Source organism: Bombus vosnesenskii, unplaced genomic scaffold, assembly GCF_011952255.1.
Source record: "Bombus vosnesenskii isolate JDL3184/JDL3185 unplaced genomic scaffold, Bvos_JDL3184-5_v1.1 scf7180000016261, whole genome shotgun sequence".
Lineage (NCBI taxonomy): Eukaryota > Metazoa > Arthropoda > Insecta > Hymenoptera > Apidae > Bombus > Bombus vosnesenskii.
The window spans coordinates 831,080-857,518 of NW_022884330.1; the positions used below are offsets into that span (position 1 = coordinate 831,080).

General features: G+C 40.6%; 2 protein-coding genes across 4 annotated transcripts in view; one reads left to right on the forward strand and one right to left on the reverse strand.

Moving 5' to 3' along the window:
• LOC117241658 (insulin-like growth factor 2 mRNA-binding protein 1) overlaps positions 1-8,082 on the forward strand; it is a 46,797-nt gene extending 38,715 nt beyond the window's left edge. For all 3 annotated transcript variants that reach the window (XM_033507597.1, XM_033507598.1, XM_033507599.1), the window contains exon 7: positions 36-8,082. In XM_033507597.1, the coding sequence (XP_033363488.1) occupies positions 36-260 (225 nt within the window). In that variant the 3' untranslated portion in view covers positions 261-8,082. The remainder of the gene's footprint in view (positions 1-35) is intronic.
• A 14,656-nt stretch (positions 8,083-22,738) lies between these two features.
• Positions 22,739-26,152, reverse strand: LOC117241829 (nuclear receptor subfamily 2 group F member 1-B-like). The gene is made up of 7 exons (XM_033507981.1): positions 25,984-26,152; positions 25,717-25,832; positions 24,331-24,516; positions 24,085-24,198; positions 23,838-24,001; positions 23,502-23,748; positions 22,739-23,414 (listed from the first exon to the last, which is right to left on the reverse strand). Exons 1-7 carry the CDS (start codon positions 26,127-26,129, stop codon positions 23,185-23,187), a joined length of 1,203 nt encoding a protein of 400 aa, XP_033363872.1. The 5' UTR covers positions 26,130-26,152; the 3' UTR covers positions 22,739-23,184.
• Positions 26,153-26,439: the final 287 nt, after the last annotated feature.

Below are 26,439 nucleotides of genomic sequence, written 5' to 3' on the forward strand. Positions count from 1 at the left end.
TCGATTTATATTTTTGCTTGTTCTCTGATTCACAGTCGGCACAGAGAAGAATTCGCGCTATGGTTCTACAGTCATCTGGTGCACCTGGAGCAGGTGTCGCAGGCTCACGCGCTGGTCGTGGTAGCAGCCAAGAAGGTGGTTCTCGTACTCGAAGAGATGGCAGTGCCACGTCCCAACAAGGTGGCACAGCGTCGCAGCACTCAGCTCAACAACAATCTAGTACTTCGCCTTCTAATCAACAGCAATCACAAAATCAGTAACGTCACTGAAACTTACATGACGCCGACCAACGCCTCAGAAAATCCGTTTGAATCGCCGGGGTGGCCTTCGTCGCTTTGACATTCTCTCGTAAAAGGCTACGTGCGACCTCCTTCTCGCGGGCTATGTATCCTTCGATGTGCATGATACGAACGGTACTTCGCGAAAGCTATCGGTTCAAAATGTCACGTACAGTACCCGTGCGCGCGCGCGCGCGCGCACACACACACACACATATGCAATAGGATCGAATAATATTTAAAATCATAATATATAGGTTTGATTCGGAACGGTAAGATGTGACATGATCGATGGCTGTTCTTGTCTTGTTTCCTCCCCCAGCTCCCTTTTATACCGTAGTTCGAATTGTACGCGAGTTCATTTGTCGTAAGTACATTTTGTCGCGCGTCACCGAGAACGCAATAGATATAGAGCGTTTTATTTTTTAGACAGATTTTTGCAACAGAACGAATGGTAAATTACGTTATTGTTGACCGATTGCCATCGATCGTGACACTCGGCCTACGTCGTGTTCAACAACGAGCCTCGTGGCTCAGGATACACAGCTCTGTGAAACGAAAGCGATGCAGAGCACCGCGTTGAATCAGACGGAAGTGTGCACGTTAGCCAACGAATACGCATCATGCGAGACGAAGTGAGACGAAAAATTTGCTTCCTGCCCATTCGAAGCGGGGATGATAAGTTATAATCGATTCGTCCGTCGAAGAGATATACAGATTGTTCGCTCACTTCTTCTACGCGCGTTACAGCACGTTTCGTTGCGAGTTTGCTTAATTCAGAAGTTGAAGCGACGAGTGGCACTCGAACGAATCGATTACGCAACGTTAACGAAACCACCTCGTCGATGAAATAGGATACGATGATAAGAAAAAAAGCATACACAACCTTATTACCTCATTCATTACCGTTAAAGATTTAATATGATAATGAAAAGTGAAACGAGAGAAAGGATAAAAACCAACTAATCTAAAAAAAGAAGTCTACATAATATTAAAGTTATAATAATATACAGAGAAGTTAAGTAACGATTACACAATTACGTTATACATGTTACTACTACAACTACTATTATTACTAGTACTATTACTACTGCTATTAACTATCTACTTACTTCTACTAAGTACACTATACAGGAAAGCGGTTTTTTTTTTTTTTTTTTTTTTTTTTTTTAAAGAAAAGAAAAGAACTACTCTAGGTACAGTTTTTTTTATATCACAACACAGAGAGACATTAATTAACGAGACTTAATTATCGAAGAAAATGTGAACGAAACGTGACTCGTTCTACGGTTAGACGTAAGCCGGAAAGTTTTCATGGCAGATTCCCTCATCCCCGCCCCTCTCGCGCCTGTAATACCAAAGAAGCGATTACGAGTTTTTGCGTATTAGTGAAGTGAAAATGCGTGACATGCGTATGGCGCGTTGAACGCTCTACTCGCCTCAAGTTCCTTGCAAGAGTCAAGAAGAGCAGCGGGAGGGGCGAAAGACACAACGTAGACGGGTCGCGTCTGCTGGGAATCGACGAGTGGTTATTGGCGTCGAAAACAGCAAATGGAAGGAGATACCGACGAGAACAACATCCTTCGTCGTCGAGTCGCTTTTTTGCAAAAGTGATCGGAATGAAGAAACTGAGTCAACTACGAAGCAAAGACGCTTGCAAGAAAAGAGTATAAACGAGAGGATGAATACCGAGGAATTGTTCGACGTTGTACATGGAACGGACGTTGTTTCGTGCTACGAGAAGGATGTTCCGCAAAGAGAGAGGAAGGGAGAATGAAAAAGCGACCGTTGGTACGCACGAGAAAGCGAGAATCGATCGCTTTCGAGGAGAGGACAAATGTAAGAAGTTTCAGAGACCGAAAGAAGAGCAAAATGATAAGACGGTTGCTACTAACTATGAAACCTTTTCAGGGATTTTTACTTTATAAATGAATGTAATAATGTGTGAGTGTGCGTGTGTTGAATACTACTATTAATTGATAAGTAATTAATTACTGGTTAGGCTTATATGGCAAAGAAATACAAGGAAGATAGATTAGGATAATCGAGAGAAAAGAACCGCAGAAAGGGGAAAAGTGGGAAAAGTGCTGGAGGTGAAAGAGTGATATTTGACGAGAAAAAGGCATCGTGATTATGTATTTGATGTCGCTCTTCGCCTCGTGATGCGAGCGTGGATATCGCCAGCGAGTCGTCGAATAAACGAAGATGGTACGTCTGCGAATTTTTAGGAAATTCCGGTCCTCAACGATCTTTGTAAATTCTGTAATTATTTCTTTTTTTTCTCTATTTTTCTCTTGTTTTAATTATATATATATATATAGATATATATATATTATATAGTCGTATCACTATTAGGATAGCAAATACTATTACGAATACGTTAAAAAATTTAATAAAAAGCGTTAGAAACTCGCAGCGATATCGCGTTTCCGGCACGGCGCGTACTATCGATCACGATAATTCTTACGATTCTTTCTGCGGCAATTGCTTGTATATCATCAGCGAAAGAGATAATACAAAATTCGAGAAGAGTTCAAAGATCGAGTGTTTTTAACGTTGAAGAGACGATAGGTGGACGCGATGGAAAGATAACGTTTTCCATTAACGAAGAATATTCGTGACCGATTGCGCGTAACTCCTAAAAGTCTTAAGTTTTGATTTATGAAAGCAGAAGCAAAAAAAAAAAAAGAAGGCATGAGTCTAACAAGTTGAAGGATACGATGGTTCGCACATGCATCGTACGGGCAGGAAACGTTTTCGCTCGAAACGGGAAGATCGATCGTGTAAGAGATTTTATGGGAAAAAACGGAGAGTGGGAGGGAGAGTTGAAGAGGTAGATGAAAGATGAAAAACACGGTGAAAAGAAAGCTAAACGTTTCAGGACTATTTAAAACGGTGAAGTGAATTTGCACTAATTTATCGAAAGAGACTCGAGGAACTGTTCGACGGGCTAGATCCGTTTCAGTGATTTATAAACGTGACAGAGGATAAAAAAAGAAAAAAAAAAAAGAAAAAAGAAAAAAAAAGGAGAGAAGATAAATTAACGGACTGACAGACGCATCATCGCGTGCCACGAGAAGAGTATTCGCAAGTTCGTTGAATCTCTCCGCCATCCAAGTTTCATTTTGATTCTATTATAGGAACCCTGTCATCGTTTCGTACGTTTTAATTTCTCCTATCGATAACAGAAAGTTTCGCTACCGGCAGAGATTGTAAATCACCTAGCGTTAGCCAGATTTCCTTGAAATTTCGTGGCGCGTGATCGATGCTCAATTAGTACGTTGAACCTGGTGGCCGGCATTCGCGCATAGCGACGAAGACGGTAATCCCTTCCGGTTCACGGAATTGATCGGAAGACAGGGTCGTCGACCGTCGGTTCACCTCATGGCATTTGGTATGCGTTTAGTACAAAAATACACGAGTTTAAGGTAGGTAGGAGGGAATCCAGTTTTACGAAAGAGAAAACGTGTACGTTGAATGGAAGGGAATTGTTATATCGCGTGTTAGGATTTTTGTTTATCGGGTGAGAAGGCAAACGGATTACAGAGAAACGAACTTCTGTTGAGTGTGCGTAGCAATACTACTACTATCGGCGGATAATGGAAAATTGAACGATGGAGAGAAGGTATGCAGAGGAAAAAATAAAGAGACGAACGCGAGCGGTGGAAGCTCGGTGCGCCAATGCTCTCCGCTCTCTTGGCTTTTTCTTTTTCGCTGCATCTCGAAGAGGAGGAGGAGTAGCGCCGGAAGGATTAAAAGCATAAGGAAAGAAAATGAGAAAGAAGACACGACGATGCAGAGAGATAGAGAGAGAGAGAGAGAGAGAGAGGGAGAGGAAAAGAGAGAGAGAGAGAAAAGGAGGGCGGTATAACGAAAGAAGCGAACTCGAGCGAGGACAGAAGGAAAAAAGAGTTAACGACGCCGGATTTGAGTGGAAAAGGAAAAAGAGACAAAGCGGATAGAAAGGGAAGAACTACGTGATGAGAGAAGCGAGATAGCAACGTGAAAAAAAGCGAAATGAATCTAAGAGTAATAAGTTTATTTTTGATACCTTGTTGGGGAGATCTAAGTGAATCTTTCTTTTTCAATTTTTTTGTTAGACGTTTTTAATAACTTAATGAATTTTAACGATATTAATAAAAATAAAAAAGCGAAGTGCGACGAAGAAAGTCTGAAATGTTTTTTAAATAGAGTTATAAGGAGATTATAAGGTGGAAGGTGGTGTAGAAGAAGCGAAGCGGAGTGTTTTTCGTAAAAGAATATGTAACTTAAAGATTTAAAAGAAAGAGAAAAAAAAAAAGAAGAAGAAGAAGAAGAAAGAGAGATGGGCGTAAAAGAGATGGAAGAGATAAGATAAAGCAAGGTTTAAAAGGGCACGGCGCGCAGCTTTTTGCGCTGTGCGCGTCTGTAGCTCATCAGGGGAGGGGGGGATAAAGGAAACTTTAGTCGGGTAAATTGTATAATATATTTAATATATTTGGAGAGAACGGCGGCGCAAGGTCCGCTCGGCAAGCGAACGTCGTTTCAACGGCGAGCGACAAAGGCGATCGGGCTCGCAGTTTTATGTGACGCGATTTTCGTCGTTGTCGCTTCCTGGAAATGCTTCCTCGCCCGCAGGCCTTCGCTTCCGTACTTATTTATGAAACGTAAATATTTAAAGAGACGAGAGTGATTAACGTTTTGTAAAGTAAGAATAAAAGAGGATTAAAACGAAGAAGAATAAAAAAAAAAAAGAAGAAAAAAAAGAATAGAAAGAACGGAAAGAAAAACGAGGAAAGTGCCAAGAGACTAAAATGAATATGCACACAGCAGTAAGAGAATAACGGAACAGACATCGTTTTATAGAATAACCACGAAACCATAGAACGATAAACGATAAACGTAAATCCGCCAGATAGAAATCCATAGAACAAAGGGAAGATGCAACACGCGACAAAACGAAGATACGCAACGGTTTCGTAATCATCGGCAACAACGTCAAATTAAACGGAAAGATTCGCTTTACCGACCAAAAAAAATCATTTACGCCAATTCGAAATCACTTGACACTCCTTTTTCCTGAAACGACGATACACATCGAGGGAACACGTTCGGAATTCATTGATTTTTTCGGCCAAAACAACGAATCCAAATTTTTCACGTATTTTTCCACGGTCGATCGCACGCGAAAAGCGTGCCAGAAAAAAAAAACGACAGAAACGCAAAATGTATAGAGAAGCACGACGCTAGTAAGAGTTACTATCGCTCTTTTCACAGAATTTCGTTGTTGCGCGGCGCGAGAAAAGACACTTGGCGGCAACAACGAAATCCATCGCCCCTACCCCTTTTCGGAATATCTCTTTGTAAAAAAAATAAAAAAAGTAAAAAAAAAGAAAGAGAAAAAGTACGAATACAAAAAAAAGAAAAAAAAAAAAGAACAGAAGAGAACAAGAACGAAAGTTCGTGATCCGCACAATCTGCCCCGCACGTGAATTTTTACACCTTTAACTCGTTCATCGATCTTTGATTCATTTTTTCGTTGCGCTAATTTTCGAAAAACGAAATTTCCACGACAAGACGAAGGAAGAAAGCTACCGTAACGACAACAAAAACGAGAAACTTGAGGATTCAGTAGCGTAGAAAGTGAAAAAGACGACATTGTTTAACTTCGTTGCTCGTCCACAGTACTTGCACTCTGTTTCGACGATGAAAAAAGAAATGACAAGTAACGAGAATTCGAGAGAATTTATGGTAATATACCGCGCGAACACGATAAATGCAAAAATCATATACACGCAACAACTTGATGAAACATTGAAAAGGAGAAAGCACACCACAACAAGCATCGCGATAACACGGAGATGAAAGTTAATTTTCCGGACGATTCCTCAGCATAGCACTTCTCAAACGCCACGTAGGAAGAGAAAGGAAAGGGATAGAGAGATTTGGAGAGAACGTGTCAAAAGCCCGTTCGCACGCTCGGGAGAATGTACAAATCAAAGTAACAAAACTTAAACACAAAAAAAAAAAGAGAAAAAATGGAAAAAAAATGAATATGAAGATTGAATAGAAATTATTAATATAAATAGTAATAACTTAAAGAAAAGAGAAAAGATTTTTAACGTTATAAATTATTACGCGCGTGAATTAAGAGGCGAGAAGTAAATTAATCTACTATTGGTTAAGAATACCAAGAAAACGAATGTACAAAATCGAATTATCGGTAAATTTAAATGTTAGTATTCTAGAATATTTTACCGTGAGAAATCGCACTTATCGATTTAGAATTGGGGAAATATAAAGTAAGCTCGACGCTTAAGTTAAGATTTTCCATATATCCAGCGAGACAAGTTTAAGATACAACACCAGGAACGGAAAAGTATAAACAAATAAAAGATCGTATCATGCATCAGCTAACAAAGTAACTTTGTCGACGAAGAAAACGAGAACAATTCCTTCAATCGAAGCGTGAAACGTGCGTAACTTCAACTATCGTATGCGAGCCTCGACGAAACGAAGATAAGAAGCAGGAAATATAAAAAAAAAAAAACGAGAAAATGAAAAAAAAAGATACGGGAAAGAGGAAGAAGAAGAAGAAACAGAAGAAAGGGAGAAAGATTCTTTCTTTTTTGTACGAACGTCCAATGTCGTCGTCGACCTATCACCGACGACTCTTCTTAAGCTTTATCAAATTTTTATCACTTTCTTCGTATAGACTATTTGTACGACGGAACAACGGTCATTTTGTGTAGTTTTTTATCGAACATTTTTTGAAGAAAAAGAAAAAAAGAAGAAAAACAGAAAAGTGCTCCTCCGCGAGGAAGAAACTGCGCACGCTGGTGCAGTCGTAGAAAGCACGCCCACTCATAATAACATACAGTAGCAGACGAAATACACGAGATGAAAATTCGCATGAGAAAACCGGCACGACGATGGACAAACGACGAGAACTTTTAGCGAAGCTACGCTTACCGTCGCGGTATTAGAAAGAAAGTGGACAGCGAAACAAAAAGAGAAATCCAGAAGCAGCGCACAGAAGAGGCGAAGAACGCGTCTAACGCGTAACAGCTACGCGATTCGCGAGCAAACTTTCGATGAAACGGCATAAGATACAAAAAAAAAAAAAAAAAATAAAAAAATAAAACGAAAAAGAGACAAAAAGAAAAAAGAGAATAGAAAGGAGAATGAACTCCGAAAGAGACTCGATGAAATAGACGATTCGCCACGTACGACACGGTGGCCAAAATTTCAAACAAAATCTTCCATTTCCGCGCACGTTTTAGATACATCATCGTACATAGCAACGACGCACATCACCTTTCTTACAGTTGGATCTACCACACAGTCGAAGGATCAGCGTATCCGCTCGACGCCGAACGAGCCGACAAAAATCGTTCGGAGAAGATAGAAAGAAGACGCGTACGTACACGCGTACTCTCGACCGATGAAACGCAAAAGGCACACAGGTTTCCGGCGACCCATCCTCTACCGTTGCGATGAAAAGCTTGAAGAAATCCAGGAGAATACGAATAGAGTCCACGCTACACAATTTTGAACGGATCAGGTTGCCGAGGTGAAGTTCCCATCGACTATATCCCACCACTCGTGTATGAATAAGATCCGCGCTGTCGCAAAACGTTCTCGATCGCAAACGATCAACAGCGTGACGCTTGACGATCTTTAATCGGTCTTCAGACAATCACAGCTCGATCCTTCCAGTTTTGCTTTTCAATGCTTTACCGTCGTCGATGTCTACGCAACGCAACATCCATCGTATATCGCGCATTCTCTTCACTCGCTCGTAGACCCGAGACCAACAACCTTTCAAAGAGAAAAGAAAATGAAAATGAACGAATCGGCAAAAAGACAGCAAGGCTGTACGATATCCGTCATTCTCCTTCGCGGGCATTGCTCGGCTGTCTTCGATGCATACCGTTATACAAACGAGACAGAACATAATATCAGGGTGGTTGTTTACGCCGATGTCACCTTACAATATACATATTATTACGCATTACGACGAAGAAGAAGAGGAAAAATAAAAAGAAAAAAAAAAGAGAGAGAGAGAAACCGAAGGGATCGCGATCGGTTCGATTCGTCATCGACTTACACGATCCTAATACTAAACACGCAAGAATATGATATATTTATATATATATTATAGAATATATATATACGTGCAAACGATTCGTGCACGCGGTTCGTGTTCCGCGCAGAGATTTTTACAATAGTAACGTATGGGTTATTATACGACGCTACTTTGGGGATAGAAATACGAGAAGACAATGGTAATATCGAGAGGCGATCATTCGCCCGACCCGTCGTTGCCAACAACCGATCAACGTTACAGCACTTGGTATTTCTTTATTGATAACGATAATAATAATAGTGATAAATGAATAGTAATAGTGGTAAGGGATATAGAGTTTATCGGGGAAACGACTCGAACGGTAATTCGTTGCGAGTTACCGTTATCATCGTTTCGCCGTGAAGACGAGATCGCGCGCGCGTATAAGAGAGGACAGGGGAAAATAGAAAGACGAAAACATACACCGACAAACCCTTGTGAGAAAAGGGTGTGGAAGATTATTTTGGGCTTTAGTATTAGTATTTCGAGATAGCCGGAGTCAAGTGTGGCAGTTCAGATTTTCGTAAGATCGCGAAATAGACCGCCGGTATGTTAACGCAAAGAGTTAATGGAAGCAGTGGCACAGGAAAACGAGGATTACGAGGGAAATTTCGTTTGCCGGTGGTCGTCGTTCGTGTCGGCGTTTCGTTTGGCGGGCGAAGTTCGCTCGCGGTCCATCGACTGGCATCGATCGACCAAGGTTGCCGTTCTTCTTCTTTTTTTTTCTTTTTTTTTTTTTTTTAATTTTGCCCTTCGAACGAGACGCGGCACGAACGCTTTGGCCGGGAAACGCCGAGAACGCGAGATGGAATCAGGGCTGCTGAATCGTATAATTCCGGGTCGAGAAACGGTTGCGAACCGAATACGCGGCGGTAAACGAGGGCCTTATTGTATACAATTTGGGCATTGTTGTTAATGTAACAGGTTCAAGTGATATCGGTAAGAGATAATATATCGGATAAGGTTTCTTTTGTTTAAGGCGTGTGGCACGCGCGAATTAGGCGCGTAAAGAGGGATGAAAAAATTTGGTGAGAAAGAAGCGGAGCGAAAGGGAAACTAGAGCGAACGTGTGAGAGAGCGTGAGAGCTGCTTGATCGGATGATGAAACACGCAGAAACATAATCTTTAAGCAGAGCTAGGATTCTGAATAGAGTGAGAGACAAGTTTAAGAGTGAAGACGCGTCTTTTTTTTTTTTTCAAAGAAGTCTTAATATATTATCTATTATTAATCCTATTGTTGCCAATAATGGGCATTATGAAGAAAACCGCGCGGGTATGTAACTTATTCTCTACACTGCATTTACACTCCCCCGAATTTCCCCAAGAAGACCTTGTATGCATATATAGTAAACACACATTATACACTATACACTTGTTGTACATAGATATATATTATATGTAAAGCTTAAACTTATTAACGAAACAGATTTAGTCGATGTGTAACGGATAGAAGAGGAATTATACAACCCGTGAAAAATAGCCGTTTCGTCGCGTATGGGTGAAAAGAGCGAATGAAGTATTTTTCTTTTCTTTTCTATTTTTTTTCTTTCCTTCTTTGAGACGAGCGCCATCACGATGCCGCGCTTTTGTTTTTCTTTCATTTTAAATATAAGCGAAAGTGTTTACACATGGTGCCGCATGTTATACGGGTAACGCGTGACCCTGTCACTACCGTTCCACCGTCGTCGCTCTCGTCTCGTACTTCGATGCAGAAACTTCAACGATTAATTATCCGTGCGCAGGTAGGCGCACGCCAACTTTCTAACATCGATCATCGTTATACCGAGAACCGATCGGATATTATATACAAATATATTAATATATACATATGTAATTAGAGCTTGGTTCGAACGATGCTCGTCCGAGACCGGACGAAACATGCACACACACTGCCCGATCAATGCTGTACATAAGAGAAAGTTATTTTGCCAGAAACGCGATAAACAGGAAATAAGATAGAAGAACGAGACAGCGTTCCGACGAACGATACGACACGATCGGTCGAGACGCATCATCGATCGTGTTTCTCATATCGAAGGACCAAGATTCCTCGAAGAGATCGATTCCCCGATGACTGGATCTCTTTGATCTGTCTCGTTGAACAACGCCGATCGCCAATAATATACGTAACGAAGTCACACCAGTTAGTGGTGTCGTCACTGCCAAACGAGACGAGACAGCGGCTCGACGAAACGTACAACATTCTCCTTAATCGTTGAAATATTCACGCGACACATTAAACAAGGACGACCGCAAAGCACGAGCGAAGGATAAAATATCGTATAGTTGTCGGGGTGTGCCGTCGTTCATATCGATGCTCTCTCCAGCGAACTCGTGCGACGATCGAGGATCGCGTGAAATCGAAAGAAAGCACGCGATCGGTCGTCGCTAATCGAGACGAGATGAGTAATACTAAAACCCAAAATAGCTGTTTCCGGCAGTTGGACCGATCGAAGGAAGTCGCACTAGAGACGGAGAGAAAAGGCACGTTAGGAGAGACAGAGAGAGTGAGAGAGCGAGAAGCTAAGAAGAGAGGAAGGGAACAACGATGTTAACGAGAAGGAAGAGCTTGTTTTTCATTCATTCGCTACCTCATGGGTTAACTACCGTGTATCTTTTCTAATTTGGCGGGAAATAAAGGCACCGCAAAGCGGAGAGATGGAGGAAAGAAAGCAAGAACGAAGAAAATACAAAGACACGACGCTGCAAAGCGTACAAAGAAAATAGACTCGTATACTATATAGTTGTTCGCGTTTTCCACAATTTTTTTTTTTCTCTTTTATTCTTTTATTATCGAGCAATTTTATCAAGCGGAATCGTTTTGCGTGGGAGTACGCGTCGCTGAACGACAACGCGCCGTTAGAGTATAAGTAACGTTGGCGAGTGTTTTCTTGCGATTTTTTTTTTTTTTTTTACACCAATCCTTGGTTTTTCTGGTTCTTCTTTATCTCCGTTGATTCGTCTCGCGTTCTTTCGTTCGACGCGACCGTTTACCATTTACTTCTTTGATCGCAAGAAATATTTATACACGTTCTTCGTTTTTCCTGTTCGGTTTACGCGTTTGTTTCGCACGATTGCCACGTTCGTGAATGTTGTTCTGTTAACCTGTTTGTCGATACATTTTATAACTTCTTTTTTATACATACATATATATATATATAGATATATATAGATATTTAACGCATTTATATCTTATTTTTCCGTTGTTACAAACGAATACGCGCAAACTACACACAAACACGTAATACACATGCCAAGCCTCGTGCCAATCGTACGCTACAGAGAAATTCCAACAAACTCGAAAGTGGAGAACCGTTCGATCGCGAGATTCGAATTGGTTTACCGATCGACGCTTACATATGTCGCCGCACGTTTTCATTCGTTTAACGATAGATCGCGGCCAGAAGAAAGGCACTACGAACGCTTTTCGGTCAGGTCAACATTCGCGACAAACCGATACACAGGGCTGTACATGTACGTTCTACGCGTACTCTGCGTATCGTACGCACCGAAGCACCCAAAGTGTCCGAGTCGAAACAGTTTCGTCAGATTGGACGTCCGAAAAAAAAGTACGAGTTACGAATTCCCTTTTCCTCTTTTCTTCCTTTTCCGGGTGTCTTTTTTTCTTTTTCTTCTTTTTTAGAAAAATCGTTTCGACGATGGCGCTAGACGTTCGAACGCGTAGAAAATACCGTTGCGAGTATGCAGGCGATCGCGGGACCATATTAATTAACCAAATTGACGAGAAGACTATCATTCTTATATAGCAACGTAGCGAATGTTTCTAGCACTCGCCGAAACTCGATCAACGAAAATCTCCGATCGATTAATAATTCCTTTAACGACGTTGACGATTCGCGTGTAATTGTTTTTAATTTGCTCGAAACTGTTGGTACTCGGTACTCGGTGCTGGTGCAGTGTCTCTCGAATCGTGTACGAGGAAACATCGACTTGTCAAAGGACGATAGATACGCGTAGAAACGCAAAATAACAAGCAAATTCGATATCGAAACAGCAAACAGTCGGAGCAGCCCAGAAATGGCGAGAAAAGAAGAATGCGCGAAGAGAGAGAGAGAGAGAGAGGGAGTGAGAGGAACGATGGAAAAAAGGGCGAGATCGATCTTTCGACAACGAGAATATTATTCGACCCTTCTTGCTCGCCACTGCTGGCAAACGAACGAAAATCGCCGATCGATAGAATTTCGGTATTTACCAGTATGCATTTGCGCGAACTCGTGGCCTATCGAGCTCTAAATCATCGGGAAAAAGGGGAAGAATTTACACACGTATCGACGCGAACCAACTTCAAAAGATTTTCACGACAAAGAAAATTACGATAGAACGTATAGAGTACATTTGGACGCACAACGAGCCAGGCTCGATGGACGAACGATCGGGCGAGAGAAGCCTACGCCGGATCGGCGTGGTCGCCTGCTCGCGAAAGAGAAGCAAAAGGAATAAATTTGTTTGGACAGGAGAAATGGAAGAAAAGCAGATAGTAAAATGCAAAAGTGACTCCGGGACGCCGTTTCGACACGGTGCTGCAGAACGTGCTGTTACGTAATGGGCGAAAAGTATAGGTGCGCAGGCGGACGACGATCGAACGAGAAGGGCTGGACGACAAACTGGACAGGCAATGATAGAAAATAGAGCCGAAAATAACGGATCATCATCACATTGACAGCAAAGGGAGGAGGACAGCTTTTCGTTTTATATACACATATATATTATATACATATATTCTATATTGTAGAATATAGGGAAAAAGTGGACTGTGTGAAATTACAAAAAATAAAAAAGTAAAAAAACAAAGAATTACGAGATGGAAATGGAAGGGGGGAAAACCGGCGCGACCCTCGGCACGACGCCAGGGCGGCTGTACAAAAATGAAAATAAAAAAAAAAAAAAGAAAAAAATAAGTAAAGATACTCTACTTCAATTTACCGAAATGCATCAAACGCAAAAGAAAAAGGGAAACGGATTTAACGATCTACGCATACTTCAACACACACACGCATACTATATATACGTACATTATATATATATGGATATATAGATATATATAAATATACGTACATTATTATACGCACGTCTAGGATGGTATGTGGGATCTTTGAACGGAGGAGAAAGCGAGAAATAGAAGAACGTGGAAAAGGATCCGACGAAAGACGATGTGGGCAAGGCAAAGAGAGGAGAGATATCCATATATTTTTCCGAACGATGGTTGCATGCATAACGAACTAAATAACCAAAACGGATAGCTAATCCATAAATGAAAATAGAGCGGCAACACGCGCCGTTTCATCTTTCCTTTTTTTTTTTTTTTTCGTCGCGAAACCGATCCCAAGGAAGAAGTACGATCTCTGAATCACACCGAATAATTCGCAGAAGATCGAGAGAGAAGGATGATTCTTGAGCGGGAAGGGAACAAGGCAAAGTATCGCTGAATAATAAGAAACAAGCGGAAAAGATGTTACTTGGAAGTTAACACGTGCTTGGAAAGAAAAAGAGAGAACGCTATTTTCTTGACGAAAAATAAAATAATACAGAAGTTGCGCATTGCCGACGGAGACAACCTCCGCGCATGCATTTTTTTGCATCGTGCTTGCTAATTTGGATATAATCATGGTTTTTATTTTTTTTTTGTTTTAATATTTGCGCCACCGCAGGGCTTGTCGATCCTCGTCACTCCGATCGCCTCGATCTGTATTTTCGATCGTTGACCGATAATGACGTACATTTAAAGGATGTGATAGAAATCTAGTGAAAAGAAAAGAGAAGAGAGAAAGAGAAATAATCAATGGACGAGGTGCGACGAACGCAAGCCCTGCTGTTACGATAATTTCACCGTAATTAATTCATTTTTTTGTCTACTTTAGTTTACTTTAATTGCTACTATTCTACTATAAAAAAAACTTCTACTATATAATCATTTACCACTATGGAATACTTTACTATTAACTATTACTACTACTAGCATTGCTGCTGCTACTAGTGCTACTACTATTATTTCTACTACTACACTACTACTACTACTACTACTACTACTATTTCTACTACTACATTACTACTACTACTATTTCTACTACTGCTACTACTACTACTGCTACTACTATTACTATACTACTACTACTACGCTATTACTACTATCTACGGTTTACTATTACCGCCTATATATTTTTGCGTCTTGAATGATTTGATGAATTTTTTTGCTACTTTCGTGAATTCCGCGTAAGGCCCCATAAGAGAAAAAGAAAACTCGCTCTTTTTTCTTGGTCCGAGAAGCTCGTTCCGGCAATGCCTGCCAGGATATCAAGATTTCATAACTATTTTTCCGTTTACTAGGTTTTTTTCCCTTTCATTTGAAATGATCACGTAGTATCGTCGAGGCACATGGTGTATGTTTTTTCTTTATCACTATATACATATATATATATATACACATGTATATATATGTGTGTGCGTATATATATATATATATACACACACACCTTTATTTTTTTTTTCTTTTCTTTTGGTTTCTTTTAAATTCGAAAACGGGAAGGAATCAGACATTAGATGGGACGTAAAGGGATTGCTGGTAAAATTTTGATTTGACGACGGACGAGAGATCTAAGAAGGAAGAAAAAAACGAGGGAATGGACTCATAAGATATGGCGTATAATAATAATCTTAATGCTAATAATAATAGTAATAATAATAATGCTAATTCTAATGGTAACGATAAAGAAAAAACTGATCGCAAGTACGAAATTGTTGACGCAGTTGACAGAGACCCGTGAGCGCGCCGCGTTTGGAGTGAGAGAAACGATTTGTCGAAGTCAGGATAAAACGAGAGGCAGAGACGGCCTGTTCAATCGAGAAGAAATTCGATAATTAAAAACGCGGAGAAAAGGAAGGAAAAAAGAAAAAAAAAAGTAAAACGGAAATACGATTGACAGGCGGGCGCGCGTTTTCTCGACCAATGGGAATAAACGCGCGTTTCTTCTTTCTGGTTTTCGATTATCAAATTTTTTTTCTCCATCGTCACGTTTCAGTTCTAATCCTCGGGTTGATCCTCCTTTTTTTTTTTTTTTGTGGTATTGTTCTATGTTTTATCATTATTATTATTATTATCGTCGCCCTACTATTTTTTTAAGCTCCTTTTTCCCCGAATTTCTTTGATTTTTCTTTTACTTATTATGGTCTTTGGTAGAATCGACAAATTCTGTTATTTTCTTTTTATGGTTTTTTTATAAATCATTGGAAATCGCGTACTCACTTTCGAACTCACACTCTTACACGCATACATACGTACATACACGGGCGCGTGCACGCGCCATCACATACACACACACGAAAACACGTACCAGTGCACGCATAGGAAACACGTTAAGAGAAAACATTTTCCGATCATTCGAAGGAAATAAAATCTATGGTGTTTTTAGTGGATAATATTTAAATACTATATGGATAATCATTAAGTACATCAAGCATAGAGGTTAAAGTACATAGACATTAAGGCAGGAAAAAAAACATATATTTAAGCGGGCTGCTCCCCTCCGGATGCAAAATTTCTGCTTCGGTGATAGTCCGACGATCGTGTGGGAAGGAAGAGAAACATCGAGAGAAGAAAGTCGTGTGTCTTGCTTTTCGAAAGATCGAGCCAACGATCGAGGAACGAAGGAAGGGAAAAAAACTTTCCACTCGAGAAAACTTGTATTCGACCTGAAAGGACAACGAAATTGAATAAACGAAATTCGCTTTCGACGAAGAGGCTGATGAAAAGCTAGAGAAGAAGAGGAAGTAGCTGCGTTTCTCGTTTCTTTTCTGGAGGGAGAGCATCCGCTAGCGAGTTTGGTTTAAAAATTAGTAGGTGAACGTGAGGAATTGCCCTGTATCGTTGAAAACGTAAAGAAAGACGATTCGAAAACCATAACCGGACTACAAATTCGACGAAGTGAACGAAAAACGAACGAAAGAAAGTGGAGAAGAGGGAAATCACATTTGGGAAAAAGGGAATCGAAGGTAATATTTTTTTTTTTCTTACGAGCACAGTAACAGTGGGATTAGCCGTGCGTGTAAACAGAATAGACGAAAGGAAAGCTGAGATTCAGTTTTCTTAGCACAGGTCAGAATTTTCCTAACGAAACCGCGCATCTTTTTTCCGATCGAATATTTCGTCAGCATACACACACACACTTGCATACGGTTAGATGACAAACAGTGTGCGTTGGAAAACGCACGTACACGTGCATACGAATACACGCAAATAGAACCGTCGCGCATGCAAATGCAAATACCGAAAGAAAGAAGAAAAACGGGAAAACGTATATACACAGATGAGAATAACGAAGAATATGACGAAAAAAGAAGAAGAAGAAGAAGAAGAAGAAAGGAAACAAAGAGAACCTATTCTCTCCGCCTGTAATAAGCGTTTAAGAGTTTATTATCGTACCAGATTTACCATAGAAAAGCTATATTATATATATCGGATACATATATATATATATAGATTATTCTATATATCTACATCGTAATAACGTCATATATATTTTGTCAGTTTTTTCTTTGTTTTTTTTTTTTTGTAAGCTATATAAGAGGGAATATTCGCAGAGGGGAAAAAAGAAAAAGAGATAAATAGATAATACGAGAAAAAGAGAGGGAGAGAGTTTAAGACGTTTTAAAATAGAGACGAAAGACGCGAGAATAAGAGTAGCGTGGAGGAAGCTTGCAAAGAGCGGTGATAAAACGGGGATAGAGATCGCAAATAATAATAGTATAATAATAATAATGGAAACCGGATGGCATTTAAAGGTACCTATTAATTAAATAACAGTTATTATTAATAATAGTAAGGTTTAACGCAAAACGTTCTAACGCAAGAGTGTCCATGCAACAAGAGTCTTTCTCCGACCTTTTTCTCCGATACCGTTTCTTTTTTCCATACTATCTTTTTTTTTTTTTCTCTTTTCTTTTCTTTCTGTAAAGTTAAACACCGTTATCGGACGAATTTGTTAAACACAGTACTCTTCTTACATTTGACACGTATGCCGCATCTGTGAAAGCGTGACATTGATATACAAATCATAAGTGCAATAGTTGTTACAATAGAACCCATGGGATTTTTAGAAAGGCGTCGCCGTGCCGGCCGATCTCGTCGACGTCACAGGGCGTCGAGGCAAAGTTCGCCGTCGCTTCCCCTCACCACGCATATTTATTACTTTATCGTCTCGCGATCCTTCTTCGTTCTCGTGTCCACCACCTGATCTCGTTGTCGTTGTTTCCTCCTTTGTTTCTCTATTTTTTTTTTTTTTATTCCTTTTCATTCCTATCTTGTTCGTCCATCTAACGCTTCCTTGAGCCGTCTGGAAGGACGCGAGAGATTTGGGCCTTACGAAACGTTTTTAAACGGAAAGGAAAGCGACGCCGTTGGACGCTCGACGCCCGCGACGTGGGTGGCCGTCGCGCCACGTCTCAACACACTACTACCTCGCAAATTTCAGAGCTACAAAGCAGATATTACCGTACCTCAATTACACGCATATACGATAGAGAACGCAGAGAAAAATGAAACTAGCCAGCGACAGGAACATAGGGAAGGAAGATAATGAAACAGATAAATACGAGATAACGAAACGATCGATATGATAAAGGATGAAGAACAATCGTATATAGGGAAGAAGAATATATAGACGATAAGCCACGTTTCAGTTGTCGGATATATATCTCTTTCTTTTATCTTTTGTGTCTTTCTTTTTTTTTGTTGCGCCATCTTACAACACCATTGTGATGTACACACACGCATAGGGAAAACCCAGTTAGAGATTTCTTTCTTCCGATAATCATGCGTGTAAAACGATGATCCGCACGACGATATATAACTGTTGCATCGTGTCGTTGACGTTTGATACGCGCATGGAGATTTTGCACGATCGTAATCGACGCGAACGAGGAGACCGCAGTTACAACGTTACCACGTTGTAGTAGTCACTGATCTATATTCGGAGAATTTCAACCGTGGATATTTCGATTCTTACGTCTCGCAAACAGATAGCATCGTAAACATGTACAGTCGCTCTACATATATATATATAAAAAATCCTCGTCGATCGATTCGATCGGACGAATCCCAAGTTCTACGGTCTTTGTTCGATCTGTTTCGTTTCCTTCGCTCGTTTCGCATGGGACGTGGACGAGTTCGAAAGCAACAGCGCAGATAGGAGAGATATATATAGATATATAATATTATACATATACTCGATGGTTAATAATAATAATAATAAAAAGAAAAGGAGAAGTAAGTCGCGCGCGCGAGAGAGAGAGAGAGAGAGAGAGAAAGAAAGAGAGAGAGAGAGAGAGAGAGAGAACGATCGCAAGCAGTAAGGAATAATCCAGCAAGAGAAATGTCCCCAACCCTATCCACAGACCCCCTCCCCCTTTCTACAATAGGAAATAGTTGAACGTGAAATAGCGATGATAAAACAATTATGAAATAGAATTATTGTATTCGCGAGCTCTGTCGAGGCGGAGGGCCTCTTCGTCGAAACAACGCGCGAGACCTCCATTTTTATTTTTTCGCGATTCTCGCTCGTTGCTGCTCGCCGGAGGCTCTCCTTTCTGAATGTACATAGTGTGAAGTAGCTAGAGTTTCTCGTTTCTCGTACGATCCCCTCCACGCGTTCGAACCACGATTTGCCTCGTATCGATACGAAGATGCCCGAGTCTCGTTGAACGTTGCCTGTTTCTCTTCTTACGCCGTCGCCCCCTCCGCCCTTCGCCGTTTTTTATCAACAAACCGTAGAAAACCGAAATAATCGTACACAGTTAAGAGATATATCCTGATACATCGTGCCTCGAGAACCTGCCGATCGGATGCGCGAGCCGAACAAAACGGATCCTATCGTTCGATCGTTCGATGCTCGTCTTTATTCGTTCAAACGAACGAGACGTAACGAAAGTATCGGGCATGGAAACTGTATCCGTTGGAATAGTTGACGGAATCGTTAGCTAGCACGCGTCACTGCCAACCTTCGAAAAACCATCTCGACAGCAATAAAAAAGTGTCGTCCCGTATCCGGTAGCCAGCGGGGGTTCTCGTAATACGACTTCTGCGAAGTAAAGATATTAATAATTCTATAATATAGAACTGTAAAGACAGGATTATTGTAAATGCGTGATTATCGATTACGGGCGTAGAGGAAGAGAAAACAACGAGAGTCGGAACGTCGATAGGGAGGCGTAGGCTTCGACAGATTTCTAACTTCTTTTTTTTTTTTTTCTCTGTTGTGTCCATCGTCGAAGCGGAAGAGATGGACGAGAAACGAGGCACTCTACGGTCGTCAGAGCAAACAACCTGTTATATTTCGTCGCGCCGAATTGCCCGAGAGCGTCCAGAGAACCGCCGAGAACAAGACACAGGGTAGAGAGAGAGAGAGAATCGCTGAGAAGGTGGATTTTAGGCGCGCGAAAGTTTGCAGACAAAAGAGCGAGAGAGAGAGAGAGAGAGAGAGAGGGAGATAGAGGGAAAAAGAGAAGAAAACGGGTATTATGGATCGATCGGTTGCTCGGCGACTCGCGGACTCGTCTCGGGCTCGGTGGACGATGATTTGTTATTATACCGAAATCTGTTAGTTTTTTGTCCTACATATTAGCGTTAAAATAGAATGGGAATAGTAGAAATGCCGTTGTGTTGTTTTTTTGTCTCTTTTCTTTTTTTTTCTTTTTTTTTTTTTTTTAAAGAGAACGATGAAGATAAAAAAGAAAAAGTAAATGTAATTACGAATCGACGATTTTTGTCATCGTGGGTATAATATAAACGCAGACGATATCGCGAACACGGGAGAACAAACGAATGGAAAGATGAAAAAAAAAAAAAGAAAAAAGAAGAAGATAAAGAAACGAAAATGGATTTTGAAAAGGTAATGAAAATTAAACGAAACGACATTAATAATGGGCATATTATGTGAATTCGATTCGCGCTACTGGTTGAAAAGATACAGGAAAAATCGGGCGAGACGCCGATGTACGCGCGTCTTTTTCATTTTGTAACGCTCATGCGCCAGCTAACGTCGCTTTTCTTTCTTTTGGCTAAACGCGCGGACAAAGCTGCCGTTTTGTTCGTGCCATCGAAATTCGAAAGTTCGCAAGAGAACGAGAGAAATCACTTTTCGTGTGTTTGCTTTTCGCGGAAGAAAAAAAAAAGGGAAAATTCGTGTATGCTTCCTTCCCTTCGTATCTCCACAAAATTTATCGCTTTTTAATTATTATCATTATTACTACTACTACATTACTACTACTACTACTACGATACTACTACTTACTACTACTACTACGCTACTACTACTACTACTACTACTACTATTACCATTATTATTCGTATTGTTATTATTCTTATTCTATTATTAATTAAGAAAATTACGGAGAACGAAGAGCGAGAGAAATCGATGTTGAAGCGCGCGCGTGAGCGAAGATGCACCGTGATCATCAGCGAGCGATACGCTCGACGAGAACAATTCCTCACAAATAAAGATGATAAAACGTAATTAAAAATAAAGATAAATAAAGTAATATTATAGATGAGAGAAAAAGGGAGTAGTAATGGTGAATTGAGGGAAAAAAGAACACACCCACACGCAAACGAACGACAAACGCAGCGAGACCGATTTGCTTAATCGCGAAATTTTATTAACTGTGTGTAACTCTGAAAATAAAAGTCTATTTGAATGTAAGCGCGTTACGCAAGAGAGGAAAGGAGAACGGTATTACTAATAAATATTATCAGTTATTCCTAAAACGAGTAAACTATAGAAAAAAAAAAAAAAAAAGAAAAGGAAAACGAAAAGCTGGACACACTTCATAAAATAGATAGATTTCAACGCAGGCAAAAGGACTTTCTTCATTCGTTTTTTCTTTCTTTTTTTTTTTTTTTTTGTCCCCCAGTTTCATCGTAAACGCGCACAATATTACGCGTTTTTAGATGCCGCAAACAAAAGCCGAAGAAAAACTAAGGAACGTGTTAGGAGGGGGGGATGATATGCCCTCCGAGTTCAGGAAAAATAGTTCAAACGTGTTTCACGCGACGGTCAGAAAAGAAAAAGAAAGGAGGTGGAAAAAAAAAGAGCGAAGAGTAGCCAGTGTAAAATTTTCCCTTTTTTTTTTTTTTTTTTTTTTATATCCGAGCTCGTATCTCAAATTCGCAGAAAGAAAAGAACGGAAACACCGCGATCGTACTTTTTCGAAATTCTCTTTCGTACCTTTGCATCTTGCACGATTTCTATCGATCTCGGAATAATATCCAGAGAAAGAAAAGGAAAAAAAAGAAAGGGAAAACAAAAAAGTTCCTAATCACCGATCATTTTTTTCCATTTCTATTTCCGCACATCCGAAACTTTTTCCCATTTTTATTCGTTCGTCGACATCGTTCTTCGATCGATTTGTACGAGATCTTCCATCGTTACCGTTACCTTCAACGTTACCTTCCACCTTGTACTTCTTGTTTTCGTCTTCCCTTGTCTGTCCATTCCGTACCTTCCAATTTCGCTATCTCTCCGTCCTTGTCTTAGTCCGCGGATAAAAAAAGACAAAAGAACTGAAAAAAAAAAAAGAACGAACGAATTCATAGCACTCGGAGCTACTTTTTTCCACTCTGCAAGCTACATCTAAGAAGATAACCGAGGGAAATTTTTTTTTTATCGTCGTACGTATTTCGGGCAATGAAACAACAGGAAAAGAAAATGGGAAAGAAGCGACAGTTGTCGCTTTCGGGTTGAATATTTTTTACATACACGAACACACACGCAAGCCACACAAGGACGAAAAAGTAATGAGAAATCAATCTATAATGAATTTATGTGTAACATTTAATTGAGGATTGTATGTAATTGTATATATATGTATATATATATATGAGTACAATGCAGTCCATGAGTTAAGATACATTCTCCTTTTTCTACAATGAAAAAAAAAATAAATTATTCTAGTTAATAAAAAAAAAAAAAAAAATTACGGTGTGCGTTAGTGTCTCTTTTTTTTCTTTGATGCCAATCTTCCCGATGATCATCCATAAGAGTAACTTTTATTTAACGTCGCGAATGCCCATACACTCTGTAAACGAATTTTATTGTTGTGATGTGGAAATAAACGTTTCAAAAATTCTGAGGGTTTTGCTGAAATAAACCGAACAATCGCGTCGCCTACAATCTGTCAATGTCTTTCGATTTCACACATTTTCTTCGTTCGTGAATGAACTCCGCCTGTCCCACGTCTTGCCGCAATCTTCGACATGTTCACGAATCTACCTGTATATGTCGAAAATGGTTCGGGAAATTAACGAACGAGATATTTTTAATTTATCGATAAAGATGAATAAAAGAAAAAAGAAGGAGAAAAGAAAAAATACAATTTTGTAATAAAAGAGCAACGTTTCACTTCGCTAATATATTATGGAACACTTACTTCTAATACGTATATGTACAGGTCGCAATTAGACTTAATAGTGTCACATTGTAATTTACAATACGCATAGGAAAGAATTGACTAGATTTTACGTAAACGCTTAATACTTCTCGAATTATTCCGTCGACTTTCGATTTCTATGAAAAACCTTCTTTATCGACGTGAAAACGTTCGATGCATCGGTACTATTACTTCTTCTCTCCTCGTGATTTGAAAAGAAATAGCGAACGATAAAACGCCGAAATCTCACGATCATTGGAAACGATCGTTCCTCCAAAAATGTTGCAATTGTCTTTGAAGCAATTGTTGATATAAATTGGTGGCTTGCTCCAAGAGTATCGTACCGACCGAGTCGAATTGGCGTTATGTCGGCCTGAGAGCACTGACCATGTCGCCCAATAATCGTTCCACGCTGACATCCCCTACCGTCGGCTTGAACAACAATTCTTGCAAGATAGATCGACAAAGCGCGCGTGCGGGCGGCAACAGCAGCAAAAGTCGTCCAACCCTCCGTGCATCCCTCTCACAGAATACAGCTACCGTTTGTTCTTGTAACGCTGTTATCCGCCCTGGTTCACATAGTCCTCGCGATTCTAAATAAATGTTCACATTCTTATCGCACGATTTCTCTAATTAACATTTGTGCGATTAATTTTAACATTTGTGCAAAGTTCTTTTACCTCCTTTGAAGAGAACTATGGCCTTCAAGCAGGCGTATTCCGAATGATCGACCCTGAGGAGAGCACATTTTGCCAATAACTCTCGCAGCTTCCTTACTTCGTCGACGAGCGTCTCTTTTCTTTCGGATGATAAATCGTTCGGTACCAAAGTGGATTCTTCGACTGGAAAGTTCCACTGCGCGGCGGTCAACACGAAAAGCTCGCTCCAAGATTCTTCCAGTAGAATAGTTTGGTCCCTGTAGGGCAGCTTGAAAGAAACGCCAAACGATCTTTATTAACACGATGCTAATTCGTCTTTACATTTATATAAAGATCACGCGTGAGCACGCGGATTACTTGTAAGAACGAATGGATGCTTCTCGCCCATCTGACAGCAAAGAAGAGTAATTTCGCCGCAAATTCGTAGATGTTCTCCGTGGGTAAAATAGAGAAGCTAGATATATAATCCGTTGCTCCAGAGTTCGTAACGGACGGTGCTAGTCGAGCGCTTGCGAGTTCCTCTGCAAAATTCATAAATATTCGTCGTTCGAACAAACAAACGTATTTCGATAAACTAGCGAAATTTCTACGAGAAAATTCTTACCCTTTGGTTCGATTCTCGTTTCGATCGGTCCAGCCTCCTCGGAACTCGTCACCTCGTCCTCTTTAGCTGTGTTCACTGTTAACGGCTCTGTCGGTGAACGTGGCAAAAAATGTGCTACAAATGAAAAAAGTATCGTAGTAACTGTTTGTACAACGTGAAATAATTTCCCATACGTTTTTGTATGGAACATTAAAGATGAAATAATTTAGGATTAATATTTACAATAGAGTAGATTGTTTCGCTTACCGACCGATGGTGTAAAAGCCGACATTGTCGGCTTGAAGGGAAATAGCGCAGGATACAAAAGGGGATGGTAAGGGTTGCTCGCTGCGTGGTAAACGTGTGGGATTCCAGGATATAATACCGACGGACCTCTTCTCGCGGCTGCGACCAGGGACGAGGTATTTCGTGGAGCTCTTTCGTGCTGCACCGCTGTGAGTATCATAATTCCTTAGTATGTCATATTCAGTTATGCATTTGTGGCCAGACAGACAATTTATTCTATTGGCGTCGAAACAATCCTAACTGTAATATCTTAGTTCTTAATATCAAGTAGTACCTCGGTAGGCATAAATTGTTTTTTAAGTCGTCAAGTATTTCGAGTACACACGTACGAAATATATATCGTAAACTTCACGATTAAATTCTACCAATTTAACGCTCGTATTAAAGTCTTATCTGGCACGAAACAGAATTATAAATTACCCCAACGAATTATCCCCCGTTTAAAATCAAACATCCCTTACCCACATATGTTGCTATACGAAAGCAAAATCCCGCTTCACCCTGCGATCGATTTCATGCTTTTTTTATAGCATCGGCAAGGATATAATCAAAACCACGAGAGTGGAGACCACTAATGGTACCTTTCCTGCCCTCCTTCGCTAATTGATATCCCCGCGCAATCAAGTGTTTGGATTATCGGGTCGGGCTAGAAGTGTTTACAAAACCTGTGAACGTCAGGCTGCTTGTGACACTGCTCGCGGCATGGCTAACTTTCCGGATTCTGGCGTGAGCAAGCACGAATATAGAATTTCATGTGGGTGCGAGCACCCTTTTTTTCCTCTCTCTCTCTCTCTCTTTCTCTACTCGCCAGCCCTTCGAGCAACTTCCCTATTTCTTTGTTGGCGAACGGAACGTCACCATGCATTGTAATATTTTGGATGTTGGCTACGAATGTTCGTGCATTCGCGCGGGTACGCGGCCGCAATAACGGGGGACGTATCGGCGCCTGTCATCCGCAAACCTTTTGACGAACGTGTCGACGTCGAATCTCGGGTATGTTAAGGCGAAGCTAACTTTCCAGTAAGTTTCTTCTCGTTCCACGTGTGATGTATTTCAACGACGCTTTCAGAACGAGTATCGAAAATAGCGGATACGTTTCGAAACTGAACGTAAACCTCGTATGGTATTACGCGGAAATAGCGAATCACTTTGGACCGCGGTGATTCTTCGAGATTAAATTATGCCTTACGTTTGCACACGAACGAAAAGCTATTCCAGTTTTCGGCGCGCCTGACAGTCTGACATTTGCAGCATATTTTGTACGAAGAGAGCCCTATGAAAGAGCGTCGAGTCGAATTTGTTACAAGTAAAGAATAAAAACGTAATCACCGTAGAAACGAAGCGTACCATCTCGTTTCATGTTGACCTGAAGGCACTTGGTAAACCGACATGCCTGGCACTGATTACGACGAGAAACGTCCACGATACAGCGACCGTTCTCCTTACAGACGTAATCCAGGTTTCTGCACGATGGAATTGAATATTAATAGAATTTAATTGCACAACTAGATTTCGTTGAATTTAAACCAACAGTTAATAGCGAAATAAATATTAGCATACGCCTCGTGTTTGCTAGCGACGCGGTTACATCGAAAACCACAGCAAGTTAATTACCTCGCATACCTGCGGATCGACCGCTTAAAGAAGCCACGGCATCCGTCGCAACTCGGTACTCCGTAATGCTTGCCGGATGCTTTGTCGCCGCAAACTTTGCACAAACTCTCACCCCGGCTACTCTCCTCCATGCTTTCCTGAAACATAGTCGTGAAAATGCAATTAAGTTGTCAGATTTGAAACTGTTCGAAACCGATATCGCGAATTACACTTTTCTTTCTCGTTGTTCGATTATAAATTTATTTCCTAAGATTCGACGATGTTCGTTGGTTCTTATCGTCAATAAACAGCGATAGCGTTGCTTTTTAGCGTTGCGATCCGATTTTCGTTGCGACCATCGCCGCTCTCCACGCGATGTCTCGTTCAACGAAGGAAGATATAGTCACGGCTCCTTGCATACTGCAACACCTAATGAAATGTTGAACGATGGTCGAACGTCGCTCGATTCTCTCAATG

What these genes read in the sequence shown, in the direction of transcription:
- LOC117241829 (XM_033507981.1), bottom strand. Translation starts at nt 26,129, where the DNA reads ATGTTTCAGGAAAGCATGGAGGAGAGTAGCCGGGGTGAGAGTTTGTGC. An exon ending in GGTCAACATGAAACGAGATG is followed by an intron (nt 24,517 to 25,716) that starts GTACGCTTCGTT and finishes TGATACTCACAG; the next exon opens with CGGTGCAGCACGAAAGAGCT. An exon ending in CATAGTTCTCTTCAAAGGAG is followed by an intron (nt 23,415 to 23,501) that starts GTAAAAGAACTT and finishes ACATTTATTTAG; the next exon opens with AATCGCGAGGACTATGTGAA.